Source organism: Gasterosteus aculeatus, chromosome 4 (genome assembly GCF_964276395.1).
Source record: "Gasterosteus aculeatus chromosome 4, fGasAcu3.hap1.1, whole genome shotgun sequence".
Classification (NCBI taxonomy): domain Eukaryota; kingdom Metazoa; phylum Chordata; class Actinopteri; order Perciformes; family Gasterosteidae; genus Gasterosteus; species Gasterosteus aculeatus.
In genome coordinates, this window is record NC_135691.1 from 29,366,826 (window position 1) to 29,390,070 (window position 23,245).

A 23,245-nucleotide genomic window follows, 5' to 3' on the forward strand; every position below is an offset into this window, starting at 1 on the left:
GTGTGGGCTAAAGTGCTTGTGTGTGTCCCCCTGTGCGAAAGTGAGCGACGATGTGGAAATGTGCGTATTTGCATCGGTGTCGTGAGGCAGAGCGGCTGAATTGATACTTCACATATAGGAGGTTCTCCCATGGCGGCAGCCATTGATATGCAGCTCCCCCTGTGAGTGTGTGTGTCTGTCTGTGTGTGTGTGTGTGTGTGTGTGTGTGTGTATGTACGCAGGTTTTGAGAGGGACACCATTAAGATCGACAGCTTTGCTGCTTGCCCACATTGTGGAATCGCACAGTTGGAATGAAGAAAAAAAGATAATCATAACTTTGTTGAGTGGAGGGGAAGGTAGGCTGCGGTTGAATGCAGGCACGAGGAAGACAACCGTCCATCATAACGGCAGTGATTCACCGTAAATGGGAGCCCTAGGCCAAGCTTCTGCTGGAATGAAACATAAAGCTTGACTCATTTCGCCCAAGTTTGAAGTGTGAAAATAAAGCACAAATCTTCTGATGTGAAAGAGGAGTCGTCGCCCGTTTTAGCAGAGGCACAAGAAACGAGTTCACAGCTGTCGTGCCGCATGCTTGCCACTCTACGGCAGTGAAATGGATCCCGGACAGCCTACCGAGGATCGACGAGATGTCAAAGTACTCTTTGTTCATTTATCAGACCAATCCTGACTAGTAACGTGACGAGTAGCAAGGAGCCACTTTATTTCTATTATATTACATATTACATATTTGCAAAGATGAGTCTTATCCAGCGAATGCTAGATATTTGGTCTAGCGTACATCAATCAATACACAACCTTCCTTGGCTGCTTCTTAACACACAGCTGGTGGGCTCACCTTTCCACAGCAGCGGCGAGGCCTCCCCGTTCCCCGGTGCCGCACCGGTTCACACACCCACACACATCACTCGGCTCCGTTAACTGGACGTCTGCAGCATTCATCAAAGGCCGTGAATATTTCCTGTCATGTTGTCTTAGTTCACAGCAACGAGGCAGAGAGTAAATCCCCCTGGAAGTCATCTTGATGGATGTATCACGGGCAGACAAGCAAAATCGCCGGATTTTCTGCATCTGTGGACTCATCCACTTGAACGGCGTGCTGTGGGGACTCCCTAAGCCCCGCAAACAATCGCCTCTCAACATCATCTGCAAATCTGTCTCTTCTCCTCAATTGTGTTGTTGGCAAGGGCAACATGCCCAGCCTTTTTGGCTGCCATTTTCCCATTACGTTTCAAGCTTTTATCCTTCTGCTGGTGAAAGAATGAACTTTTGTCCGATCTTAAAAGGCGCCTTTGATGTTGGCAAGTCGACTTGCAAGTAGGGGTCCCAATGCGGCGGCATTTAGTGGGGGGACGCATTTCAACGTTGGCCCTTTTTCAAATGTTTCTCTCACCTTTTCTATCCTCACAATGTCTAAGGGAGGTCTTTAACCAGAATGGCTTCTCCAGCTGTTGATATAAAGTTGTATTGGCAAAGAGAAAAAGAAGACCTAGAGCATGTAAGAAAATATAATAGTAATCTTTAAGTAGAGAGGAGGAAAGAACATGAACTCGATTTGACGAAAAGTCACTCTGTGCTTGCAAATGGCCGTATGAGCCAGGAACAGTGTGAATTGGACCCAGATTGGAGGCTGGTGTCTTTATATGACTCTGCAGATCTGCATATACTGTCTCATGCATGCGAGCACTTGTGATGGATTTATGCCGCCGTGTGCTCATATGGTCCCTCATGTTTCCCGAGGGCATGTGTGTGTTTGCAGGTGAATACGTGTGGCTGCCGTCAAGCGGTGAAACCTAATAGCATATTTCACAGTGAATAGATACTTCCAACCCAACAATAGTTGTGCATCTGTAGCTAATGAAACATACCCATACAGTAAACCAAAGAACTGACAATGAAACGGCATCTCTGGACTTACATTATCGGATCAAGTGGTGATTTATCATATTCTGGAGTAAATGTTCAGCTTCATGAACTCGGCTGCGAATCGTCATTACTCTTAGAGTAGATTTGGCTTAGACAGACATTGCTGAATTGTCATTCAAATGTTTTTACTGATCACTTTCTAGCCCAGATTAGGAGATTATATTACTCACATACTTAAAATCATGGATATATGGCAATGAACGCTAACCTGCATCTCAACAAATGACAACTAAAGCTGCTATGTTTTCTCTAAGCAATTTGATAAAAAGGAAATGGCAACCATAATTTGTTTTATAGCGCTCAACATATTTTTTATAATATCTGCTGAGTAACTGATCTTCTGTTTAAAGGACCCATCGTATGCGTCATTCTACCACAAATTGATATGGTTCCTCGGGGTCTTAAGGAAATGTCTGTAACATACTTTGGTCAAAATACCACAAGGATCATTTAAACAGCACCCTTCACCTTGTCTAAGGCCGTGTAAGAGAGACTCCTCTTTCATAGTGACGAGGGAATGATAAGGAAGCTCATTCGCAGTCACTCAAGCGTGACTTCTCTGACGTACAACAAAAGAACCATAACAAATGGCGGCAGTTGTTCTTTCCCAGAGTTTTTGGGTCATTAGACACGCCAGATACCAAAGTTGTTCACAATATGTCCCCTTTAAGTAGGGAATAATGGTAATAATTATAATAATAACAATAACAATAATAACTTGAGAGCTTTGTTGCATAATCTCAAAGTATTGTTATTATTGGCAGATTAGTTGCATATCCCGTTCGAGGAGCCTCTCGGTCACATCGGTCCATGCCGACCAAATGATGTCACAGCCTATGACTGAGGCTGCGATGCACCTAAACCGTGTCCGTACTCTGCATTCTCAAAAGGTTTTTTACATTCAGGAGCAGAGGTGCAACAGCAGCCATCCAATTAAAGCATTTTGAGCAATCTGCCGGTGAGATTTCCCCCCAAAAAAACAAAGATGTTACACATCATTTAGAGATTTGAGATGAATGGGAAACATTAGGAGATCAGCAAGGGACAATGGCTTTTACATCTCTGAACTATTTCTTCAGCACGGTTGGAAACCATGCATTTAGTGTTATATCGTTCCTCAGTGCATGTTTAATATCTGAAGTACACATGTGGAAATGGGATTTAGATTTGAGTCGTCAGAATAGTGGAGGGACAACTCAAGGTTTGGTGCAATACAATAGTGGGGCTGGAGAACAATAATAATACTGGAACTTTTAACTGCAGTGGGCCACAGTATATGTGAAAAGGAAAGCATAAATACAGAGGAATGAACACAGCATAGAAGTCAGCTCAGCGTTTCTGATATGCCATTACTCGTACAGATATTGTGAAATCATCCATTAGCAGAAGAAACCTCATGAAAGGTTGTTAGGGCCTGGACGGGAATACTAATTCTGAAAGCTTTTCACTGCTGTGGCAGGGGCTTCCAAAGCCAACGTTGGCCTGGCAATTCTAATAAACATCTCAGTCTTTACTGTACTGCACTGTACTCCGTGAGTGTGTGAGCTCTGTGTGAGCTTTCTTGTTGCGCGAGCACAACACACACATTTAGACCCAATCCCCACATAATAGTGAGTATTCTGGGGCCATCTGTTCGGTTTGATCTTCCCCATAAAAGTATCAGAAAATAGCAAATGTATGGACAAGCAGAGAGAGCAGACCGCTTTACAAGACAGTTCTGAAGCTAACAGCGGTGCCATTTGGCTTCTTCGGGGAGTCTGGGACACGCCGTGACGCCGCGTTGTGTGACGCTACTCTTACAAGTGAGGATTGGGGAGATAATATAATAGCAACACATTCCTTTAAATGAATTTAAAACACATCAGTTACCAACATCACGTAACTTTAGCGATTTCATAAACTGTGATGTTATATATTATATTTTAACTTTTCAATCGGTAGATATATGAGTGAATTATATTACTTAAGGTTACATTTAAACGTGAACTCTTCCGTCGGATCACCCGCCTCTGTCCTGGATAAATTAAATCCTCGTCGGCCCGCACTGCATGCTGGGATATGCTGGGCCGCAAACAATAGATCAGATGTGTCCTCCAAAATCGGCTCCCGGAGGGTTGCGTCCCTCGACCGCGTTCGGAGGAGCCGACAGATTGGGACAGGCGAGTCGCAACGGAAGTGACATGTGCGGTAGACAAATGCGTCCTTAAGGATGCAGCCTAGCGACTTTGAGACACAGCCTGTGTCTCTTATTGTTTCTCTTTCGGCCTTCAGACAAATGCAGGGCACACCCATGATGATCCATCCAACCTGCATGGCAAAACATTTTAAAAGTCTAGACATGTTTTTGAAAAGTTTTCAGTAGTGTTGGCAAACTATAATGTATTTTGTGTGTGTGCACTGCGGGCTGCTGAGCATAGCATATAGAGGCGAGAAAGAAAGAGGTTGGAAGCACAGGTTGTACAATATTGGATAGCTATGATATATATATATATATATATATATATATATATATATATATATATAATCAATCAATGTGTTGTTATGGAAATGAAATATTACAGGCTGACATCTGCCGTGAATCCTGATGATTTATTGAAACGCAACCGTATCTTAATTTTAAGTCACTAAAACTTCACTCACTAAAATTTCACCGTCCATTCCCCTGCACACACACACACCATTCACCCACGTGCACACTGTAAGCCGCATGATGAGTCGTAATGGTGAGTGAGCCTCCATTCCAACTTTGTCCGTGGTGTGAATAATGTCCCTGGAAGTTGTCCACGTTTTTAAGGGTTTATCTGCAAATTCTTGTCTGCTCCACACTTAAACTCACAATCACATCTAACGCTAAACTATCTTTTTCTCCTGTCCTCTTTTAGTTTCTACCTGATATATTTATTTCTTCTTATGTTTTGTCACAATCTCACCTTACTTTTGACTTCCTCTGTTTTTTCCTCATTGTCCTTAAATCTTTTCTCTCCTCAACCAAACGTTTTGTTTTGGAACAGTTTCTTAACCTTCTCAATTGACCAGTGCAGTTGAGCCTACTCTTTAATATATATTTTTGTTCCTACACTTTTTGTTTAGCTTTCTTCTTGATGTGAAAATTTACTTACAAATAAATGTAATGCTTTACGATTCAAATGTTCCAAAGTACATTTAGGAAAATAAACAAACAGTATTACAGCAGATGCACAAATACTGTATTTTTATTTAAATATAAATCTATTAGCATTTATGTTTATGTTTATGTAAATTTAGATATACTCATTGGAAATATTTTCTAGCAGTGTTTTGCAAATGTGTTTGGCATTTGAGACAAATAACACATTTCTCAGTTCATAGTAAGACTCCCAATGTTTGGAATTTGAAATTTATTGTATTTTTTTCCCCACACAAGCAAGCTATCTAGAAATGAACTTACACATACATTTTTTATTTTGAAACTAAGCTCACATGAAAGTGGTCTCTAGCAAACGGTAATGCACACAGAAAACATGCTCTCTGTATTGTACTGTACTGTATTGATTAGTACCAAACCAAAATAGAAACACCTGATTATGTTGTACCAAACGGAATTCATGAGAGACACTCGTGAATAATTACAGTAGTAAAGGAAATAGTTATTGTTTTCTCGCCGTCTTTAATTTATTCATGAAGACAATCTCCTCCTCACAAAGAAAAGGTTGCCCAACCAAACAGTTTTCGTCAGTCCACATGTAGTTGCTATTGATGGCGCCACAAAGGTTGGACAACGGAAGCTCGGGTTGAATGCCGTTCTTCCACTTGCTGAAGTTCACCATTCTGTCGCTCCAAATCCAGAACCCGAAAACGCGACTCTGCCTGAGGCCAATCCAGAAGGGGCCACTGACGGAAGTGCAATTTAGCCATTGCTCGACAGCCTTCTGATCGTTCTCATCGATAATCTGCAGCAGACCTGTGTGGTTTTCCTTGCAGTAGTTAAAGGCCTCTTCCCACGTTAAATTGTAAGGAATGACTTTGATTCTCGTGGTACCTGAGATGAAACAAGGGAAAAGATTAGTTAGACTTTTTCAAGTTTGTGATACAGAATCCTTTTTGTTTTTTCGCTTTATACTTTGTATGTAAATGTGAAAACGTTTGTTAATGCCCTTGATCACATATAATCATATATGTGAACATGTAAACATATAATTTCAAGCTGAACAATTCCCCTTGAAAAAGTTATCGAGTGTAAGAAATATTATATTCATTTTATTTACATGGAACATTAACAGCATATATTGCTTACCTTTGGTGCAAAAGGAGTCTGCCTCACCCCCATCCTCAACTTTATTCAGTACGTTCAAAATTTTGCTAAACATTGTGTATGCAAACGTGGAACCTGGTGATACTACAGATGTATTCCATTCTCTGAACGTGGAGCAGCTTCCGTCCTCCCACTCCCAATCATCGTTCAGAAGTCCAATCCAAAAGGTCTTTCCTTCCCCCTTTTCAATCGCTCTCTTATTTTCGGTGTCATTTCCTATGCTGACTAAATCACCGTTGTGAGTTCGGCAGTACTGCAGAGCCTGGCACCAGTTCTTATTGCGTGTTATCAGCTTGTAGTTGGAACCTGCAATAAATGCAAACATAGATAAATAAGTAAGAAAGGTCGGTACCCTGCACTTTGGTTGAATTGGGTTTGTGCGGGACAACTTCTTCCAAAGCACACCAAGAAGAGGAGGAAATGATACGTATAACGGTTGCTGTTTAACTGTTGTTCTGGTGTTGGCATCTCAGCAGCTGATGGGCTGTCAATGTGACTCTGTCCTCAGTAGCAGCATGGTCCTTACCAAAGTATTTCAACAACTACAGGCTGGATCACCATCATCATTTTGTCCAATACGTCATTCCCGGACCTTCGGTGATCCCTAACCGTACTGCTTCGTCCACAACGTTAGCGTTTTCTTCAAAGCATCACCTCACACAGCAACTAGTATAGCTGCAGAACCTCGGCTTTCTTTTTGTTGACTGATGTAATGTTTATTTTTTTTAGACACCAAAAGGAAAAAACATATGATTATCTTACCAATGTGGCACATGAAAGGTTTCCGCTCTGCACAATTGAAATGGTTCCAGGTCGTTCCGTTGATGGCTACGCATATCTGCGACTGTGTTCCGTTCTCAGTAAACATGGTGGAGTTGAAAGGAGTATCATTTGACCAACTGATATTTTTTTTTGTCTTATGCAGACCAAGCCAAGTGCCACTATGAGATGAGACTCTGAACGCCAAAAAGCTTTTCACAAACTCGAAGTCCTCTTCATCATACACAGTCACATGTGAAGCCCCATTACAGGACTCATTCCAAAGCCCATATTGTACTCCAGTATCATTGAAATATCTTAGACGATTTGATGCAAGTGTGAAATAAGATAATCCTGTAAAAAGGAATACAAAACAACATTTAATGTCTCTCCTAGTATAGTATAGTTTTATATCGATGATATGGATGTTTCCACCTCTGAATTATTCCCACAAATTGCCCAAAAGTGTAATTTCCGCATTTTTTTGACCACACATCCCAACACAATTATTTCAACAATGTTCAACATTAACGGAGAACATAACACATACCTGAAAACAGCAGGAGCAACACAAGGGCCATTTCCACAGACCTGTTGAAGAGCATACAGTGAAACTGATGAAACTAAAGAGCACAGGGAGTAACAGATGCACAACAGGTCTGACTGTTTTAAGAAGTGGATGCAAACATTTAGTTAACTACTGTAATATATAAAATCAAAAAAGATTTTAAAGTCCTACCTACACAGTGCTGTCAGAGAGTAGTTTGATCCGGTGTGTCACGGGTCCTTTTTAAAGGATCGGGATGTAACGTTGCCTAAGGCACCAGGTTTTTTTTTTTTTTTAAGTTTGCATAGTGAAAACAGAGACATCAAGCTTTATGAATGATTAACTAAAGGAAGTTAAGATTAACTGGATGACAGCCATCACTGTTAAACGTAACCTACAACAACACCAAACATGTAACTTCCAACACAATACTTTTCCTGGATAATCGATAGGGGATTCTCACTGGTCTTGAAGGTTTTTAGGGTTGGAATCAACCTATTCTGCATCGTTCAAACTATTATATAATACTAGTATCTCAACCCGCAGACCAAAAAGTAAAGACACATTTTAAATCAATTGGCTCCCATGATACACAAAAAAGGTGCTTCTGATAACTGATTTATTGTTGGCATTAGGGCAGACAAGACATGGCTATATACATTTGGCTCTAGACTCAATGGGTCGTGGAGCGAGATGTCGGAATATACCTAACAAAGTTGCCACTGAGGGTGCGTTATTGGACGTATTTAATGAAATATACATTTGCATATCCATTCATTTCAAGTTTCACTTCTGCAGTGAGCAGATGGTGGATTGAACCCCTCGACATATTTGGTGGCTTGTTTATTTCACTGCAAGTTGTACAGTAACACATTTACCTTCATACATGATTTTTCTTTTTTTTCCATCTTTGGACCTAAGATGTGGAGTATTAGCCAGATTTGGATTTGAGCGTGAAAATATATTAAGCCATCAAAGAGTTTTACGTGATGAAACTTTCACAGAACAACACTGTACGGAGCAACTTACTGGACTTTTATACTGAGAGAGGTAAATCATTTTGGTTTGAGCAGCTGGTAAGTTAAACATCGAATGGCCTTATTTCTTTTGCAATCTTGAATAGAAACTTTGTTTCTCTCGCTTTGTTTTTCACCATTTCTACTCCAAAAAAGTCAAAATACAGAATGCACAGCACGTTAAATCATTCAGTGGTTTAACACAGTTCAAATTGTCATGGGGAAGACTCTTCTTAGAAGGGATGTGTTTGCTTGCTATTCAAATCATAGCACTTGGAGTGACGCTACCAAGAACATTTGTGTTGATGAATAACCTTTTGTTTCAGGAGTAGATGATATTCAAATTAATCCAAATCACATATTTTAGGGAAATATTTAACTTATTACTTTCTACATTATGTGCTTGCTGGGTGATTTTAAAGATAATTTTTAGCATTATTTCATTATTTGAGATTGGTTCATTCATTGTCAAACGTAATTTCACGTCTTTTTATAGTTTTTTGGATTTTGTTTCTGTTCAGTCAACTTGTATACACGCTGTGAGTGTTTCAAATAGGGAAGCTACTGCACTTGCACGTTCGCTAAGTTGTTTGGAGAATTTACCCGGATGGTAGTTACATTAGTATTTACATACATATAATGGTTTGTGGTTTAGAAGTATGCGCATCAGCAGGTATATTTGGACAGAAGCACAGTCATATTCTGTGCACAGAGACTGCTCTGAACACATCATCTTATTTGAATTTCAAATAAGATCACTGCGTACTTGCAAATATATCCAGCTATCTCCAGTTCAGAGCAAAGAACAGCATCCTTGTTTGGGCTGCTCACAAAGGGCAGCTGATGGTTGCAGAGGAGAACAGGGTGTCTCTGAAAACATGTGTAAGATGTACACAGACATATTTCAATAAATAAACAAATATGATATAATACAATTAAACTTTCATTTCACATTGTTCGTATTCCAGAGTCAGAAGTTGGACCAGATATAAGACCAGGTATATACATGAATCATTTAACAACAGGAAATACTACGACCATATTCGGTGGAGAGGGAATGCAGGGCGCTGGCTGGACTACGGCAAGGCCGTCCTGTACAGGTCCTGTAACTCCTCCTCAGGAGTTAAACATTTAATCAATATTTAGAAAGTGCAAATACACCAACTTTTTAGCCAGGTAAGACGTAGAGCGGCCGAGATTCAAATACCACTGAGCTGGCAAACTAATCCAGCGATGAGTGGAGAGGAAACTTATGCAGTGCTGATTGCCAGCAGGTGAGGATGATGATGAAGGCCACACACACACACACTCACACAGAGAATAGAGGGATGTTACGTGCCTCGGCCTGCTTGGGGGTGTGTGTGTGTTTTGACTTGTGTTCCCACAGGTGTTCTGACACACCCACCATGCAGTCATCTCCACTGCCCGCTCCCACCTGCAGCCACTAATCACCCTCACCCACAGCCAATCAACTGCAGGATGCCGTGGCTTAAAAGGAGGTCGGGAGGGAGAGACGGGGTGGCAGAGCTGTTGGAGAGAGCCGAAGGACTGTTGCAACAAAATAACTTTTTGGCAGGAACTATTGTTTTGAGCTGGGTTCAAGTGACAGTTCTTGTGTTTTTGGTTACATATGTATTTGGGTCATGTGAACTGGTGAAGGTCAAGTTATTGTTGTTATTCTGTCGGTGGTTATCACGTTGTTTGTACTTTTTATTTTTTGCTTCTTCCGTTGTCCCAGGGAAAAGGGGACCGCACAATGGGAGTGTGTAGGTAAGAGACCCTGGGGTTTACATACTACCCGTAGATAACCCTCTGTCTATATACACTAGGTAAGACCTGGGCGGACCACCCCCTGTATTTATCAGAGAGTTTAGCAGGGTGTGTTTAGACTAGATAGGTTAGGGGTCCTTTTCATTGGTTAATTTCTTTGCTTTGGTTCCGCTCAGCCCCTTTTCCCCCACTACCGTATTATAGGTGAAATAAACCTGGTTTAAACGGTACTTTGTTTTGTTGGTCCTACTTGTGCGCCCATGCAATTTGTTTCACCTCACCCACCTTTTGGCCAGCTCACGTGTGACGGCGAGTTACGGTATCCTCTCTTTAGAGGAGGGCGTAACAAAGATCCCGGACGAGCCCCCAGTTGGCTCGAGTGTATTGCCTGTTCTGGTCTTTACTGACCACAACCCCTTGGTTTTCCTAAACAGGATGTATAATCAGAACCGCCGTCCGATGCGGTGGGCCATAATGGCCCAGGGATATAATTTGCAGATCTGCCATGTAAAGGGCTCCAATAATGTTGTGGCAGATGCTCTGTCCCGCGCATGGTCTTAGGTGGTATGTGTTTGTTTTGTTACACAAACTAAGGGTTTGTGTTTTTTTGGGGTGGGCGTGTTACGTGCCTCGGCCTGCTTGGGGGTGTGTGTGTGTTTTGACTTGTGTTCCCACAGGTGTTCTGACACACCCACCATGCAGTCATCTCCACTGCCCGCTCCCACCTGCAGCCACTAATCACCCTCACCCACAGCCAATCAACTGCAGGATGCCGTGGCTTAAAAGGAGGTCGGGAGGGAGAGACGGGGTGGCAGAGCTGTTGGAGAGAGCCGAAGGACTGTTGCAACAAAATAACTTTTTGGCAGGAACTATTGTTTTGAGCTGGGTTCAAGTGACAGTTCTTGTGTTTTTGGTTACATATGTATTTGGGTCATGTGAACTGGTGAAGGTCAAGTTATTGTTGTTATTCTGTCGGTGGTTATCACGTTGTTTGTACTTTTTATTTTTTGCTTCTTCCGTTGTCCCAGGGAAAAGGGGACCGCACAATGGGAGTGTGTAGGTAAGAGACCCTGGGGTTTACATACTACCCGTAGATAACCCTCTGTCTATATACACTAGGTAAGACCTGGGCGGACCACCCCCTGTATTTATCAGAGAGTTTAGCAGGGTGTGTTTAGACTAGATAGGTTAGGGGTCCTTTTCATTGGTTAATTTCTTTGCTTTGGTTCCGCTCAGCCCCTTTTCCCCCACTACCGTATTATAGGTGAAATAAACCTGGTTTAAACGGTACTTTGTTTTGTTGGTCCTACTTGTGCGCCCATGCAATTTGTTTCACCTCACCCACCTTTTGGCCAGCTCACGTGTGACGGCGAGTTACGGTATCCTCTCTTTAGAGGAGGGCGTAACAAGGGAGGAGACACAACAGTGGCTGGAGTCACAGTTTTGCTTTGAATAACTTTTTAACCAAATAAATAGTGTCATGTTTCAGAGTTGGATATCTAAAAAAAAAAGTAAGAACTCTCCGCTCAATCCAATCAGAATCTCAATGATACGAAGTCCACTCCAGTGATTCTGCAATTCACATTCAAGCTTTGGAAATGATTAGAATGGAAGTACGTATGCGCTCAGAGAACTGATGGAAGGACAGTTCCATCCTGCTGAGACACTTTATGAGGGGCCTATTCCCATGTCGGATACTGCACCTTTGCTGGAAGCACACTATCTAGCAGGTAACAAGGCTTTTTGTGGGTATTGATGTAGGGAGGCGGGTCAAAGGTGTTCAGAGCTGGCGCGCCGACGAGTCCCAGCGTTCATGCTCTTCATCAAGCGGCAAGAAATGCACCGCTGAGCGCTCGCGTTGACAAACCGCTGTTCACGGCTTTGTGTAAATCGGAGGTCACAGTGACTCCGGGCACTGATGCAATAGAGGGGAAAGTTGAGAAATGGAGACGTCGAATGGATTAAACGGCAGCTGAAGCAATTCTAGCCAGATAAGTGCAGCGAGACATTTAACCATTGAAGTTACTCGCTTTTAAGCTCTCTGTGTGTGTGTGTGTGTGTGTGTGTGTGTGTGTGTGTGTGTGTGTGTGTGTTTTACTTTGCTTGGAGACGAGACAGGGTCTTGAACCCACAATATTCATACTATGAGCTTCTAAAAAGAGAAATATGTGTGCAGGGCACTCATCTGTGCTCTATTAGCCTCTCCGTTAACATCATCACGGTTGGTGAATATCGCTATCAAGCCCCATTGCTTATTGGAAGACACACATTTTGGGCTCAGCAGTGCTAGAAAAGCTGTGCCAGTTATAATGGAGGTGCTCTAATAATTTTCAATTAATTAATATCTGTCGGTTTAGAGGTGTGGTTCTGCAGATAATGGCGCGTGGAACAGGGCAGAGGTGCGCCTTTTAGTTAAGCCTCGTTGGTGCCAACGGTTGGTTCTAACCGCTGTTGGATGAAATGAAAATGTTGTCCGGAGGACGTATGTTAATGTATTTGGTGTTTTCTTACTCAAGCACCACCATGAGGTTCACATAAATGTATGTTTTTAATAAAATATTGTAACTGTTCCCTCAACGTATTATGTGGATCCAACATGGGGACAAAACTCAAGCGAAACGCTGAACTCACGCACTCTGATAGTAAGCACTCTGTCATTCCAACCAATCCGAATGGTACCGCCATTCTCCCAGCTTTCCAGTTCTTTGCCCCCCCCCCCCCCCCCCCGCCCACCAAACATTTGATTTCTCCAAACTCGCATTCGTGCATGATGTGGGTTTTTCATTTTGTGCACAGGGCCTCCTTCAGACTAAAATCCCTCTTTAAAGCCTCTGAAGAAAACAAAAACTGTGTGTGTTTGACTGCCCTATTATTGCTTTCCTCCTCGCACTGCCTTGACCACAGGTCGACAGCCAGTAGTCTCTATGGAAACAGTGTGCTTTTAACCATGCGGCAAAGTGTAGAGGAGTAGAACAAAGCAGTGAGGAGGACGGCCAAATGCTGCTTATTCATGCTTCCCGATAAAATTACATAATTTTAAGAAGAATTGGCGGGTTTGCAATGAATTTGTATGTTGCTTTTTCACACTCTGATATGGTCGTTACATTTTCCTGGTAACCCATAATAAACCATCAAAAGGAGCTCTTGTGTAGATTTATTATCAAGCGAAGGACTGTGGGGGGGGAAGTCAACCCGAATAAGAGGTATCGCAAAAGTCAATGACCGAAACCAAGAATTAGCCGGTAAGGATATTTGAGGGTTTATTTTGAGAAACGAACCAGGGAACCACTGATGATTAATAGGGAGGAATACATAGGTAGGTATGTAGAAAAACTGAATGTTGGAAAGTAGGAATTTTGCAGAAAAATAGAATATTGACTTTGCTTTCCCATTTTCAGAAGTGGTGGTCAATTTATCGTTTTAGCATCCTTGAAATACATTTTAGTAAGAGCAAAAATCTACTTCCAGAATACTACATTCATACTGCTTATGATTCATTTAAACATTGAAATAAGCTTCACAACAAATGATGAAATGACGAACCAAACCTATATTTCTCTTTTTTCTTTGCAACCCACTGGTTGTAAAATTAGCTTCTGATAAGCTGAGCACATTTTTCACACTGAAACTGACAACTCACCCAATCAAACAGTAATCGTTCCTGGTGTCAAACGAGCAAGCTGCGCATATGACTAATGCAGAACAACCCTTAACTCACTCCTCTCATGTGATATTTCTTTTTAAAGACGTATGGCAGTGGGAAAAGAGCTAAGAATGTTGCAGATAAGTGAAAGAAATGCTCAAACACAATGAGTGACAGTTGGCGTATTGTGTACATGAAACGTGACAATAAAAGTCTGATGTCACTGGCTTATACTCGCTGGCTCCTCGACAGCTTATTTTGTGTAGCCGAGTCAATCCTAAAATGCAGATTTGTGTTTTGAGCGTCCTTCACTTTCGAGAAATCAAAATACCCAAACTTTTCATAATTTTGAGTCACTTTAAACTTTTAGCCGTTACTGTGGCAATTTAAAAAACAAATGTCAGCGTGTAAGCTTTGGTTAACCTGCCACCCAACGGCTTTTAACAATTATCCTTTTTACAAGTATTTATCCGTGGTACCGCCACGTGAGCACAGAAAAACCTTATTCGTTACTCTTGCATGATTCCACCCTTTACTTTTGTTACTGCCCATCTGAACAGCAACTGGCGATGGCTGAGAATTGATCTTCATCATCTTCAGCCTCTCTTATAGTTTTATTTTTTTCCCTCGTCTCTCAATCTTTTATCTTATTGCTCGATCTGTTACCTCCTGTCAGTTCATTTCCGTTTTTGTTTATTAATCTCTCACCCTTTAAATTATTTCATTATGTCAACTCCGTTTGCTAGACCCGTTTTGTCTGACTTCATTTTTAGTCCTTCTGAGTATTAATGTGTTTCTCAGATTTTTTTAATTTTATTTGCTTATATATTTTTTCTAGTTTTTCGGAGTGTCACATATGACCTTGTCTTACCTGGCCTAATCCTCTTTTTTTCTTCTACCTTTTCTCTGAACCAGTACAAATTACACAACATTTCCCTAATCAGTAGATGTGCAAATTTTAGAAAAATATCTTTAATCAGTGCGTTTTCAAATTTACTGATGTACGAGGCAGCGGCTCATTATGAAATCAGCTCCCAACTACCTTCCAGGCCAACTCTGCAAGATCAATGAGCCATTCAGTGATGGGATTCTTCTGAAATTGAAAATGTGATTTGGATTCCAAAACCTCTACTCAGTCTCCAGTTCCCCCTCAGACTGCGTGGACCTAATTATTAACTAATAATTAAAACTAAGATACATTATTGATTAAACGACATGGGAATTTAGGAAGATATTTAAACTTAGATTTAGTTTTTACGCCTCCCGAAAGAGGAGTGAGCTTTAACGTAATTCTGCTTTGGATTCTCATGAATAATACAATGCTCTTAAATGTTGTTTTTCTAATTTCCATTAAATGCATTACCAAAATATTGCATCTGAACAATGTGGACATCTCCCACTAATTAGAATTCAAGCCTTTGGGCTCATTAACATGTAGATCATCATTGAGAAATTGGATAATTAAATGGCCTAAATTAATGATCTGGTTCTGTGGGATTGACAAAAAAAATGGTTAGTGGTTCATTTTATCTATGCATTCACAGCATCTATTCGCCTCATCTCACATGTGTCCCCAATAATGTATGTAGTTTGGATCAACAGCAGCCACTTTATTATTACTCAGACTCACTGTTCATGACTCAAACAAGTTTCAACATTTTCCCTTTATTTTTTTTCTCCCGCTTCTCTCTCTCCTTCCTGTCCTTGTTTTCTATTCCCACTTTTATTCTGCCTTCCCGTATGTTTTTTATTTGTTTGGGGCTTAACCTTGTCTCGAAGTCCCTTTGTGCCTTTCCTTCCCTCTTTTCCTTTAAACCTTTAACTTCCTTATGCACAAAAACCTGCTGAGGTGGGGATTAAATGAGATTTCACTTCTTTTTTTTCTCCAAATTTAATTGATTCACCCTAGCTGAGATGCTCACAGTGAATGGCCGTGCTGAAAGAAATTGAACGCATATTCTCTCTGCTTGTGAACTCAATAGCAGAGGACTTGGAGTAAGTGTTTGCATCAGCATTTAATGGATGATGTTTTTCTCTCCTTTGTGTTTTTCAATTACACTTCTTTTCTGGTGCATTTTCCATCAGCCAACATATACCTGGCTGTTTCATTGTGTCTGACTCTATATCCTCTACCTGCCTATAAAGTCCACATCTACAGTGAATGGTTGCGTAATCCACCTTTCCAATCTCAATCTGACTCGATTTGTGCAAAACTCTGACTTTATCGCTTTCTATCCTTTTCTGTCTCTACACCTGTCTCTTTGTCTTCTCCCGCTCAGGTTCTGCTTCAATGGCTCGCTTTTCATTAAGCGCCAGTGATCCAGCAAGAAAATCTTCAGAGGCATTGTTGTTCTGCATGTTGAACATTAGCATGCCGTCTGTTCTGCCAGGCTGGGCTGAGTTTGCTTCTGCATAGCTGACTGGGCCGGATCAGCAGCGGGCCCAGCTAGTTTTGAACCTCCAAGGCTTCATGGATATTTAGTGAACAGACTATATTTGACTTACATCTTACATTGTAACACCTGATGTTTCTGAGCAACTGCCATCCTCTCGTTGACCTTTAAACTTCTATTTCAAGGGTTGGCACCGTGGCATCTGTTGAGAATTCATGTATTTGCTTCTCTTTCTTCTCCCTCTTCATTTCTCATTGGTTGTTGACTGAAGGGAAGTGAAGAAGAGTCCACTTGTGACCTCGGTATCCACAGCAGAAGTCGTAGGCAGTCAACGGTTACACCAAGCGCTTGTCACTTGTATATTCAAGGTTTATTAATATTGAACGTGTCACAAGTTGAAATGTATCAACCCTGACACTGCATGTGGGTTAGGTCTCCAGCAGAACACCCACCCAAGCTTATGCAAAGGACGAGACCGCACACGCCAAGACGCCTCTGATTTGCAGTGAGGCGAGGCTGCCTGTTATGGTCACGGATATCATCTACACATGTACACCGAATGCGGTCGCAATACCAATAAGTGTTGAGGAGATATGACACTTGTATATGAGGAGCCCTTCTAGCTGCATTTCGGCACACGTGTAGTTTTTTGCACTGATTGGAGTTTATGCAGGACTTACATTACTCCGGTGGGCATCTTTATATTGTCTTTGTGTCACAAAGAGCTCACAGAGAAATCATATATTACAAGCCCTGTTGGTGGTATTACACGGCTGTAATTGGCCGCACACTATGAAGACTTTACAAAAAGTCTGTTTGCGTCCCCTTAGGTGACTGGTGAGATTTACAGTGATTTGGGGCTCAGTACTTTGGGATCGCTGTCACACACTCTTTAATTGAGTTGTTGCGCTGACTAGGTACACAGGGTTAGATTTAAGCACAGTAGCTTTAAAAAATTTTAACCCGATATCTTGTGGTTGGTTTGCTTTTGCCCCAAAGAAAAAAAGCCACACCAGAGTATGCTTAAAAGTCCGATCTTGTCAAGCAACCTCAAAGTGCACCAGGGCCAAGACAAACTGTATTGGGCAAAACAGACCGAGAGTTTTTCTAACCGAACAGGTCGCGTTTTCCATCCACAATTTTACATTTTTGGTTCCTTCCCATAAGTGTCATTAACTGTGTCTGTAGTTCTGCAGACCAAAACAAATCTAAAAGGAGAGTGAATATTGGACTTTTACCCGATGGCTCCAAACAGACTCCAGACAAAATCCAGTGTTGCATCACGTGTAATGCAATGTGATAACTTTGTAACACAAATAACTGAAATACTAAAACGAACTGTGGAGGGCACACTGGTAGCCCATTGGTGATGGAGCATTTACGTCACAGCAACGCCCCCGGCTCTATTTCAGCCGGGACTCTCCTCACTGTCAGGCTTCATGGATCCAATAAAGGCAAAAAATAATTATATACACAGGTGTACCTGTAAATCCCAAGAGGTGTTCATAAAGTGAGCAACATTAAATAATAATTCAAAAGTAATGGACGCGTTGTATGGGAAAATAATATCCACGGCCTACATTCATCGCACTTTCTGTTAGCTTTACATTCTCATGTTTCATGCAATGCAGACGGTTATCTGGCAACCAAATATAACAAGTTTAAGATGGTAATATGCTTGCCAATTCCGCTCCTCACAAAATGAGATGACTTCAAAGGTTCCCGGATAGGGGGAAGAGGGGGGGGGGAATAATCAGTAAGAACATCCTGATAATATATTTGAGATGAGATTTTTAAAAAAAACTTTCTCATTAAGGTTTTTTATGAAGCTTTTCAAATTACCACTAGTTCCATTATTAAGTAATCAGGCTCAGATCACTTTGTGTGGCCTAAACTCTTGTTTCATATCCGTTGGCTGCTGTGACATTTTGCAGGTGAAGGGTCTCTAAAGGTGAAGCTAAAATGTTGAGAATTGTATACCGATAATTTCTGTTTCTCTCAGTTCAGTTTGCCCTTTCTAACTCATATCAGTTCAAAGGAAGGGAAAGACTGCAGAATGAAGTTTGAAACCAAAGCTGCATTCTACATGGTCTCTTCCCTTCCCTCCCACAATGCCCTCTGTTTTGTTAAATTGTTTACTGTCGCGCCGCAGTTAATGGGGCTCAGAAAAACAGCCAACAAAGAATGACAGAGCCGAATTCCTTGCTGGGATGCACAAGCTCCAAACGATTTCCTTTTTCTTTTGGAAAAATAAAACCCCAATCTAATCTTGTCCCTTGCTATCAAATTAGCATTTAAAAATGCAAACAATGCTACGGCTGCTTTTGCTCTTTTCTGTGCCACCGTGGGGTGAACTGGCCCTGCCAGTGCAAAGAATTTTAAATGTCACAGTGAAAGAAGCTGTAATTTTTTTTCACCAGTGACATTTTATTGTGCATGTGTGTGTTATTAGAGAGTACAAACACACACACATTCAGAGTAAATTCTTCTTACTCAAATGCAAATACTAGACTTGGGGTTGTGTGAGATTAGTGCCAATTCACCACTTGTTTTAGACTCCACTTGTGTGGTATTCCGTTTTCACCCTAGTCTCGCTCTTAGATAGATATTTCATTTCATGAGGCAGGTAGTGTATATGCCCTACTATTTGTCCTTTTATCAAAAACGGATGTAAAATCACTATTTCAGCCGCTTTCGCAAAAATGCATGGATGTGGTTGTGTATAACGAACTGCATGTGGAAAAGAAATGTGGAATATCTGTCTTGTCTAAGGGCAACCTGGTTGCTATGGCACATTGTGTTAATGATTAAAATATTCTAAAACCGCTTCAGTTTTTAAGTACGGCTGTATGCATCGCTCAATAGATGGGCTGACCGATGAATGCATGGACAGGTAACACATGGATGGACAGATTTATGTATGGTGGATGGATGGATCAATGGATGGATCAACAGCATGAATGGACGAATAGATGGACACACCCAATAATGGATGGTTGGATCAACCAATGGACGCATGCACAAATGGATGGATGGATGAGTTGATGGATGGTCGCACGCATGGATGGATGAATTGAGGGTTGGGCGGATGCATGGAAGGAAAGTTGAATGGATGGATGGTGATACTTGTAGACATGGGGCTAGTACAGACTCTTGGGACCATGCTTTGCCAGATCAGATATAAATTTCCCTCCAACATGTTATGGTTCTGCCTTGTGCTCTCCTTGTGAACATGCTCTGAATACATCTTTAGGGATGGGGCTTGTCGATCGGATGCCTGCACCACCTCATTGCAGGCTCACAAATCAAAACCTTCAAGAAGAAAATGAAATCCCAAACATTCTACATGTTCTTACCTTGGTCATGACCCTGTTCTGAATTAGGGTTAGGGATGAAACTTGGATTGATAGTTGATACGAGAGCCTCACCTTGGGGCTTAACTCACAGCTCACCACAACAGTATGCTGGAACGCCTGAATCTATTTCCCAAGGAATCACACTCTTCATCTAAGTGAGTCTCAAAGGATATCCAAAAACATTTTAACTTGACACTGAGTTTTACGAAATCCCCAGAGATTACAGCTCCAATGAAGTTAGAACATCCTTGCCTTTGGCTGATATACTTTTCATGAATTCAGTTTTAATAAACAGTTTGACATCCTGGAAGCACACTTGCACCAGCTCTTGTTAAAATTTTGAGGAGGAAATGTATATAATCTATGGAGACTCAATTGACTAATTTTAGCAAAAACATACCGAGGTCTTGTTGTTACTGTGAGGGAAAGGGAATTCATACAAAACCATTAAAACATAAATCAAGGAGATTTACAAACCGTTAAGAACATCAAGTCATCAAAAAGATTTAAAAAAAACACGTTAAAAAACTAAGAATTCCCAAATTCAGCGTTCGGCAGCAAGTCTTTAATCTGGATTCAAAGAAGCTGAAGGACTCAGCATACCTGCAACTGGGACTTTCTTCCAGATATGTCAACGGGATCTCCAAAACCTGTTCGTAAAAATGATCTTGAACATACAAATTTGTAACAATACATACGAACTGGCGGTGGTTAACCACCCCCCTTGAGTGAACAACATGGCGGACCATGTCGCATTCTTGAGTGAACGTCTCTCCGCCATGTTGGATCTTTTGAGGGGGTTAGGGTTAGTATTCTATTCTTACAAGTTAACATTGATTTCTCGTTAAAAATGCAATCATAACACGTTTTTTTTTACATTGTTAGACTTCACGAAGTGTGTTTACGGGGTGCAGGTACCTATTCACTTTGAATAGGGTGACGTCATCAGTTGCAGTCCGTATTATTTCGTATGTATCACTACAAATTTGTATGTTCAAGATTTTCGTATACATTTTTACGAACAGGTTTTGGAGATCAGGCTGGATATGTAGAGCAGAAAAACAACCCTGCTTCTCCCTGTTCAGTTTTAACTCTGGGAACAGAAAGTAGACCAGTCCCAGACGACCCAAGGGTTCCGCAGTGGTTCATAAGGTATCTGCAGATCAGAAATCTACTTTGGCCCTAAACCATTCAATGCTTTATAAACCAACAGCAGGATTTTGAAGTCAAGTCTTTGTTTGACAGGAAGCCAGTATAAAGACCTGAGAACTGGAGTGGTGTGGTGAACTTTCATGGTCCCAGTGAGGACTTGCCTGCAGCGTACAAGATCAGCTGTATCTTTCTGATTGACCTTTTACAGAGACATGTAAAAACACCGTACAGTAGTCGAGTCTACTGAAGATGGGGGAGGGGGGTGGTAGTAGTCACGAAACTGTCGTGCATGGTAAGAGGACAACGTGAAGAAAAACGCTTGGTGGCGGTGGAAATATGTCAAGAGGGACGAGAGCACATAATTAGGAGAGAATCCAGTCAATTTTCAAAATAAAACATTTTCGAGAAGAAAAAATAAAAAATCTTTCTGTGGTGCGGCTTGGTACCAAATGGCCCACGGACTGGTACCGGTCCACGGCCCGGTGGTTGGGGAACACTGCTTTTGGTGATTAGCAGGTTGATTTTGTAACTGTCTTGATATGGCTGTTCAAGTTGTTTAATTGAACATTTTTACATATCCAGTTGTTGTTGCATTTACCCAGGTCTTGTATTGGATTTTAGTCCCCTGATGATATAGTAGTTATGTAGATATGCATAACACACTTTGTTGTTGTTTTCTATTATCTGAGTTTATGTAAGCATGAAGATGTTGAACAGAAGAGGCCCCAGTATTGAACCTTGCGGAACACCACATGTCATTTTCTTGAGCTCTGATGTGTAATTGGACCACCAGAGAGACCAGGAAGTTACTGTCCCCAGCTGCCATTTGCCAAGAGCCAAGTGTCAGCACTTGACTCATAAAAAGCATTCAGAGACAACTTAACAAAATGGCTTAATACATAATTATTTAGCGTAACATGTTTATACGTTATATGGTTGATTGCTAGTTTTAAGTCTTCCTCAACTCAGCATGATTTTCATTTAGTAAGCTGTGGTCTAATTTAAAGTAAAACAAACTATAAAGTAGGGTATGCCTCCGTGCTTAGATACCTTGTTAATGACATCATTACCATGGTGTCCGTCAAATCCTGTCAAAGTGTGTTTCCAATTTCTGAAAATGTGTTGTAACCTCTTTGAGGGCTAAAAATTGTACAACATTTGGCCGTACTTGGCTCCCCCCACTAGTGCAACTTCTGGTTGCATAAAAGCAAAAAGGTGCCAACGCTTGAAATCTAAGATGTTGACAAAAGACCATCTATCTCAATGCTTCAAAACCCTCGTCCACAAACCAATATGGGACATATTTGCGAACATTTTAATTCTAAAGGCCGTCTATTGTCTAAATGAAAGCGACCAATTACAGTCTAACATCCATGATGTTCTTCAGTCTCTTTCCTATACAGCTTTGTATTCACATTCCGACAGTAGATCTATAGCGGGCGCTATCATGATCCACTGTCAATCATAGGAAGGATTTATATCATATCCAGTAATAAGGCCACTCACCCACAGAAAGATATGTCAAACCTGAGCAATAAACCTGTAAACCACCAATCATAAGGGGATGCGGAGGGGTGGGAGGCGGGTGGGGGGGGGGTTAAACAACAGTACAATGCTGGCTCGCATCAGCTGTGAATCAACTTATGGATTTTAAAGCATGAGGTATAGAGCTACGGTAGGGTATCAAGTCTGTAAAAGAAAATTGATAACATGTGGGTGAATACAGTTGGGCCGAGTTGGTTCCAAATACTGCGACTCATGAAACAATTTAACAAATTACTGCGCTTGTGTACAGTGTTTACGTGTATGTGTGATACAGGAAATTCAAGGCGTTACGGAACACTATTTAATTGCTGAATTCAACCTGAAAAGTCAGTTTGATTCAAAGTGTTAAGTAGGCGACAATTATACGAGCAATAAGAACATTTGAGCTCCTTCACGTGGCTTAGAGGTGCACTGCAGATTAATGTAAAAAAGACTGGAAGGAATTCTTTGGCAAAGCCCCCTTTGAATCACTTTCGTCCCAGTCTTGTGAAATGACGATTCACACATGGAAGGGTAACAATAGCCTAGGCCTAGAGCCTAGTGAGGCTGTTGGTTCTGAGAAACTGGGTTAGCAAAGTAAATGTCAGCACACTTGCACTTGTTCCCTTTTTCTTCAGCTCAAACCTTGAGCAGGAAGAGTCTAAAAAAGAAGAACCCCCTGTCACTGGGTAACCCAGCGAGGCTGTGGAAAAGCCACTGTTTTAAAGTCAGTGTTGTGAGACGGCGGGCGGCTCAGCAGGCCATGGAGCAGCTCTCCATGCTGCTGCTGCTGCACACACACTGCTGCTCCTTGTAAAATCACTCACTGCTCTACATTCACTTGAGAGCTGAAGCTCCAAAGCAGTCTTT

The 23,245-nt window shown here is 41.5% G+C and overlaps 2 protein-coding genes across 5 annotated transcripts in view; one reads left to right on the plus strand and one right to left on the minus strand.

The window, feature by feature from the left end:
• grm8a (glutamate receptor, metabotropic 8a) overlaps nt 1–23,245 on the plus strand; it is a 229,397-nt gene that overhangs the window by 168,774 nt on the left and 37,378 nt on the right. The window lies entirely within an intron of this gene.
• Nucleotides 5,287–7,751, minus strand: LOC120816955 (macrophage mannose receptor 1). The gene is made up of 5 exons (XM_040172654.2): nt 7,714–7,751; nt 7,525–7,565; nt 6,978–7,328; nt 6,198–6,521; nt 5,287–5,942 (listed from the first exon to the last, which is right to left on the minus strand). Exons 2-5 carry the CDS (start codon nt 7,553–7,555, stop codon nt 5,551–5,553), a joined length of 1,098 nt encoding a protein of 365 aa, XP_040028588.2. The 5' UTR covers nt 7,556–7,565; nt 7,714–7,751; the 3' UTR covers nt 5,287–5,550.

Coding starts and splice junctions, on each gene's coding strand:
- LOC120816955 (XM_040172654.2), bottom strand. CDS start 7,555: ATGGCCCTTGTGTTGCTCCTGCTGTTTTCAG. Junction 6,522..6,977: donor ACCTTTCATGTGCCACATTG/GTAAGATAATCA, acceptor CATTTATTGCAG/GTTCCAACTACAAGCTGATA. Junction 5,943..6,197: donor AGACTCCTTTTGCACCAAAG/GTAAGCAATATA, acceptor GTTTCATCTCAG/GTACCACGAGAATCAAAGTC.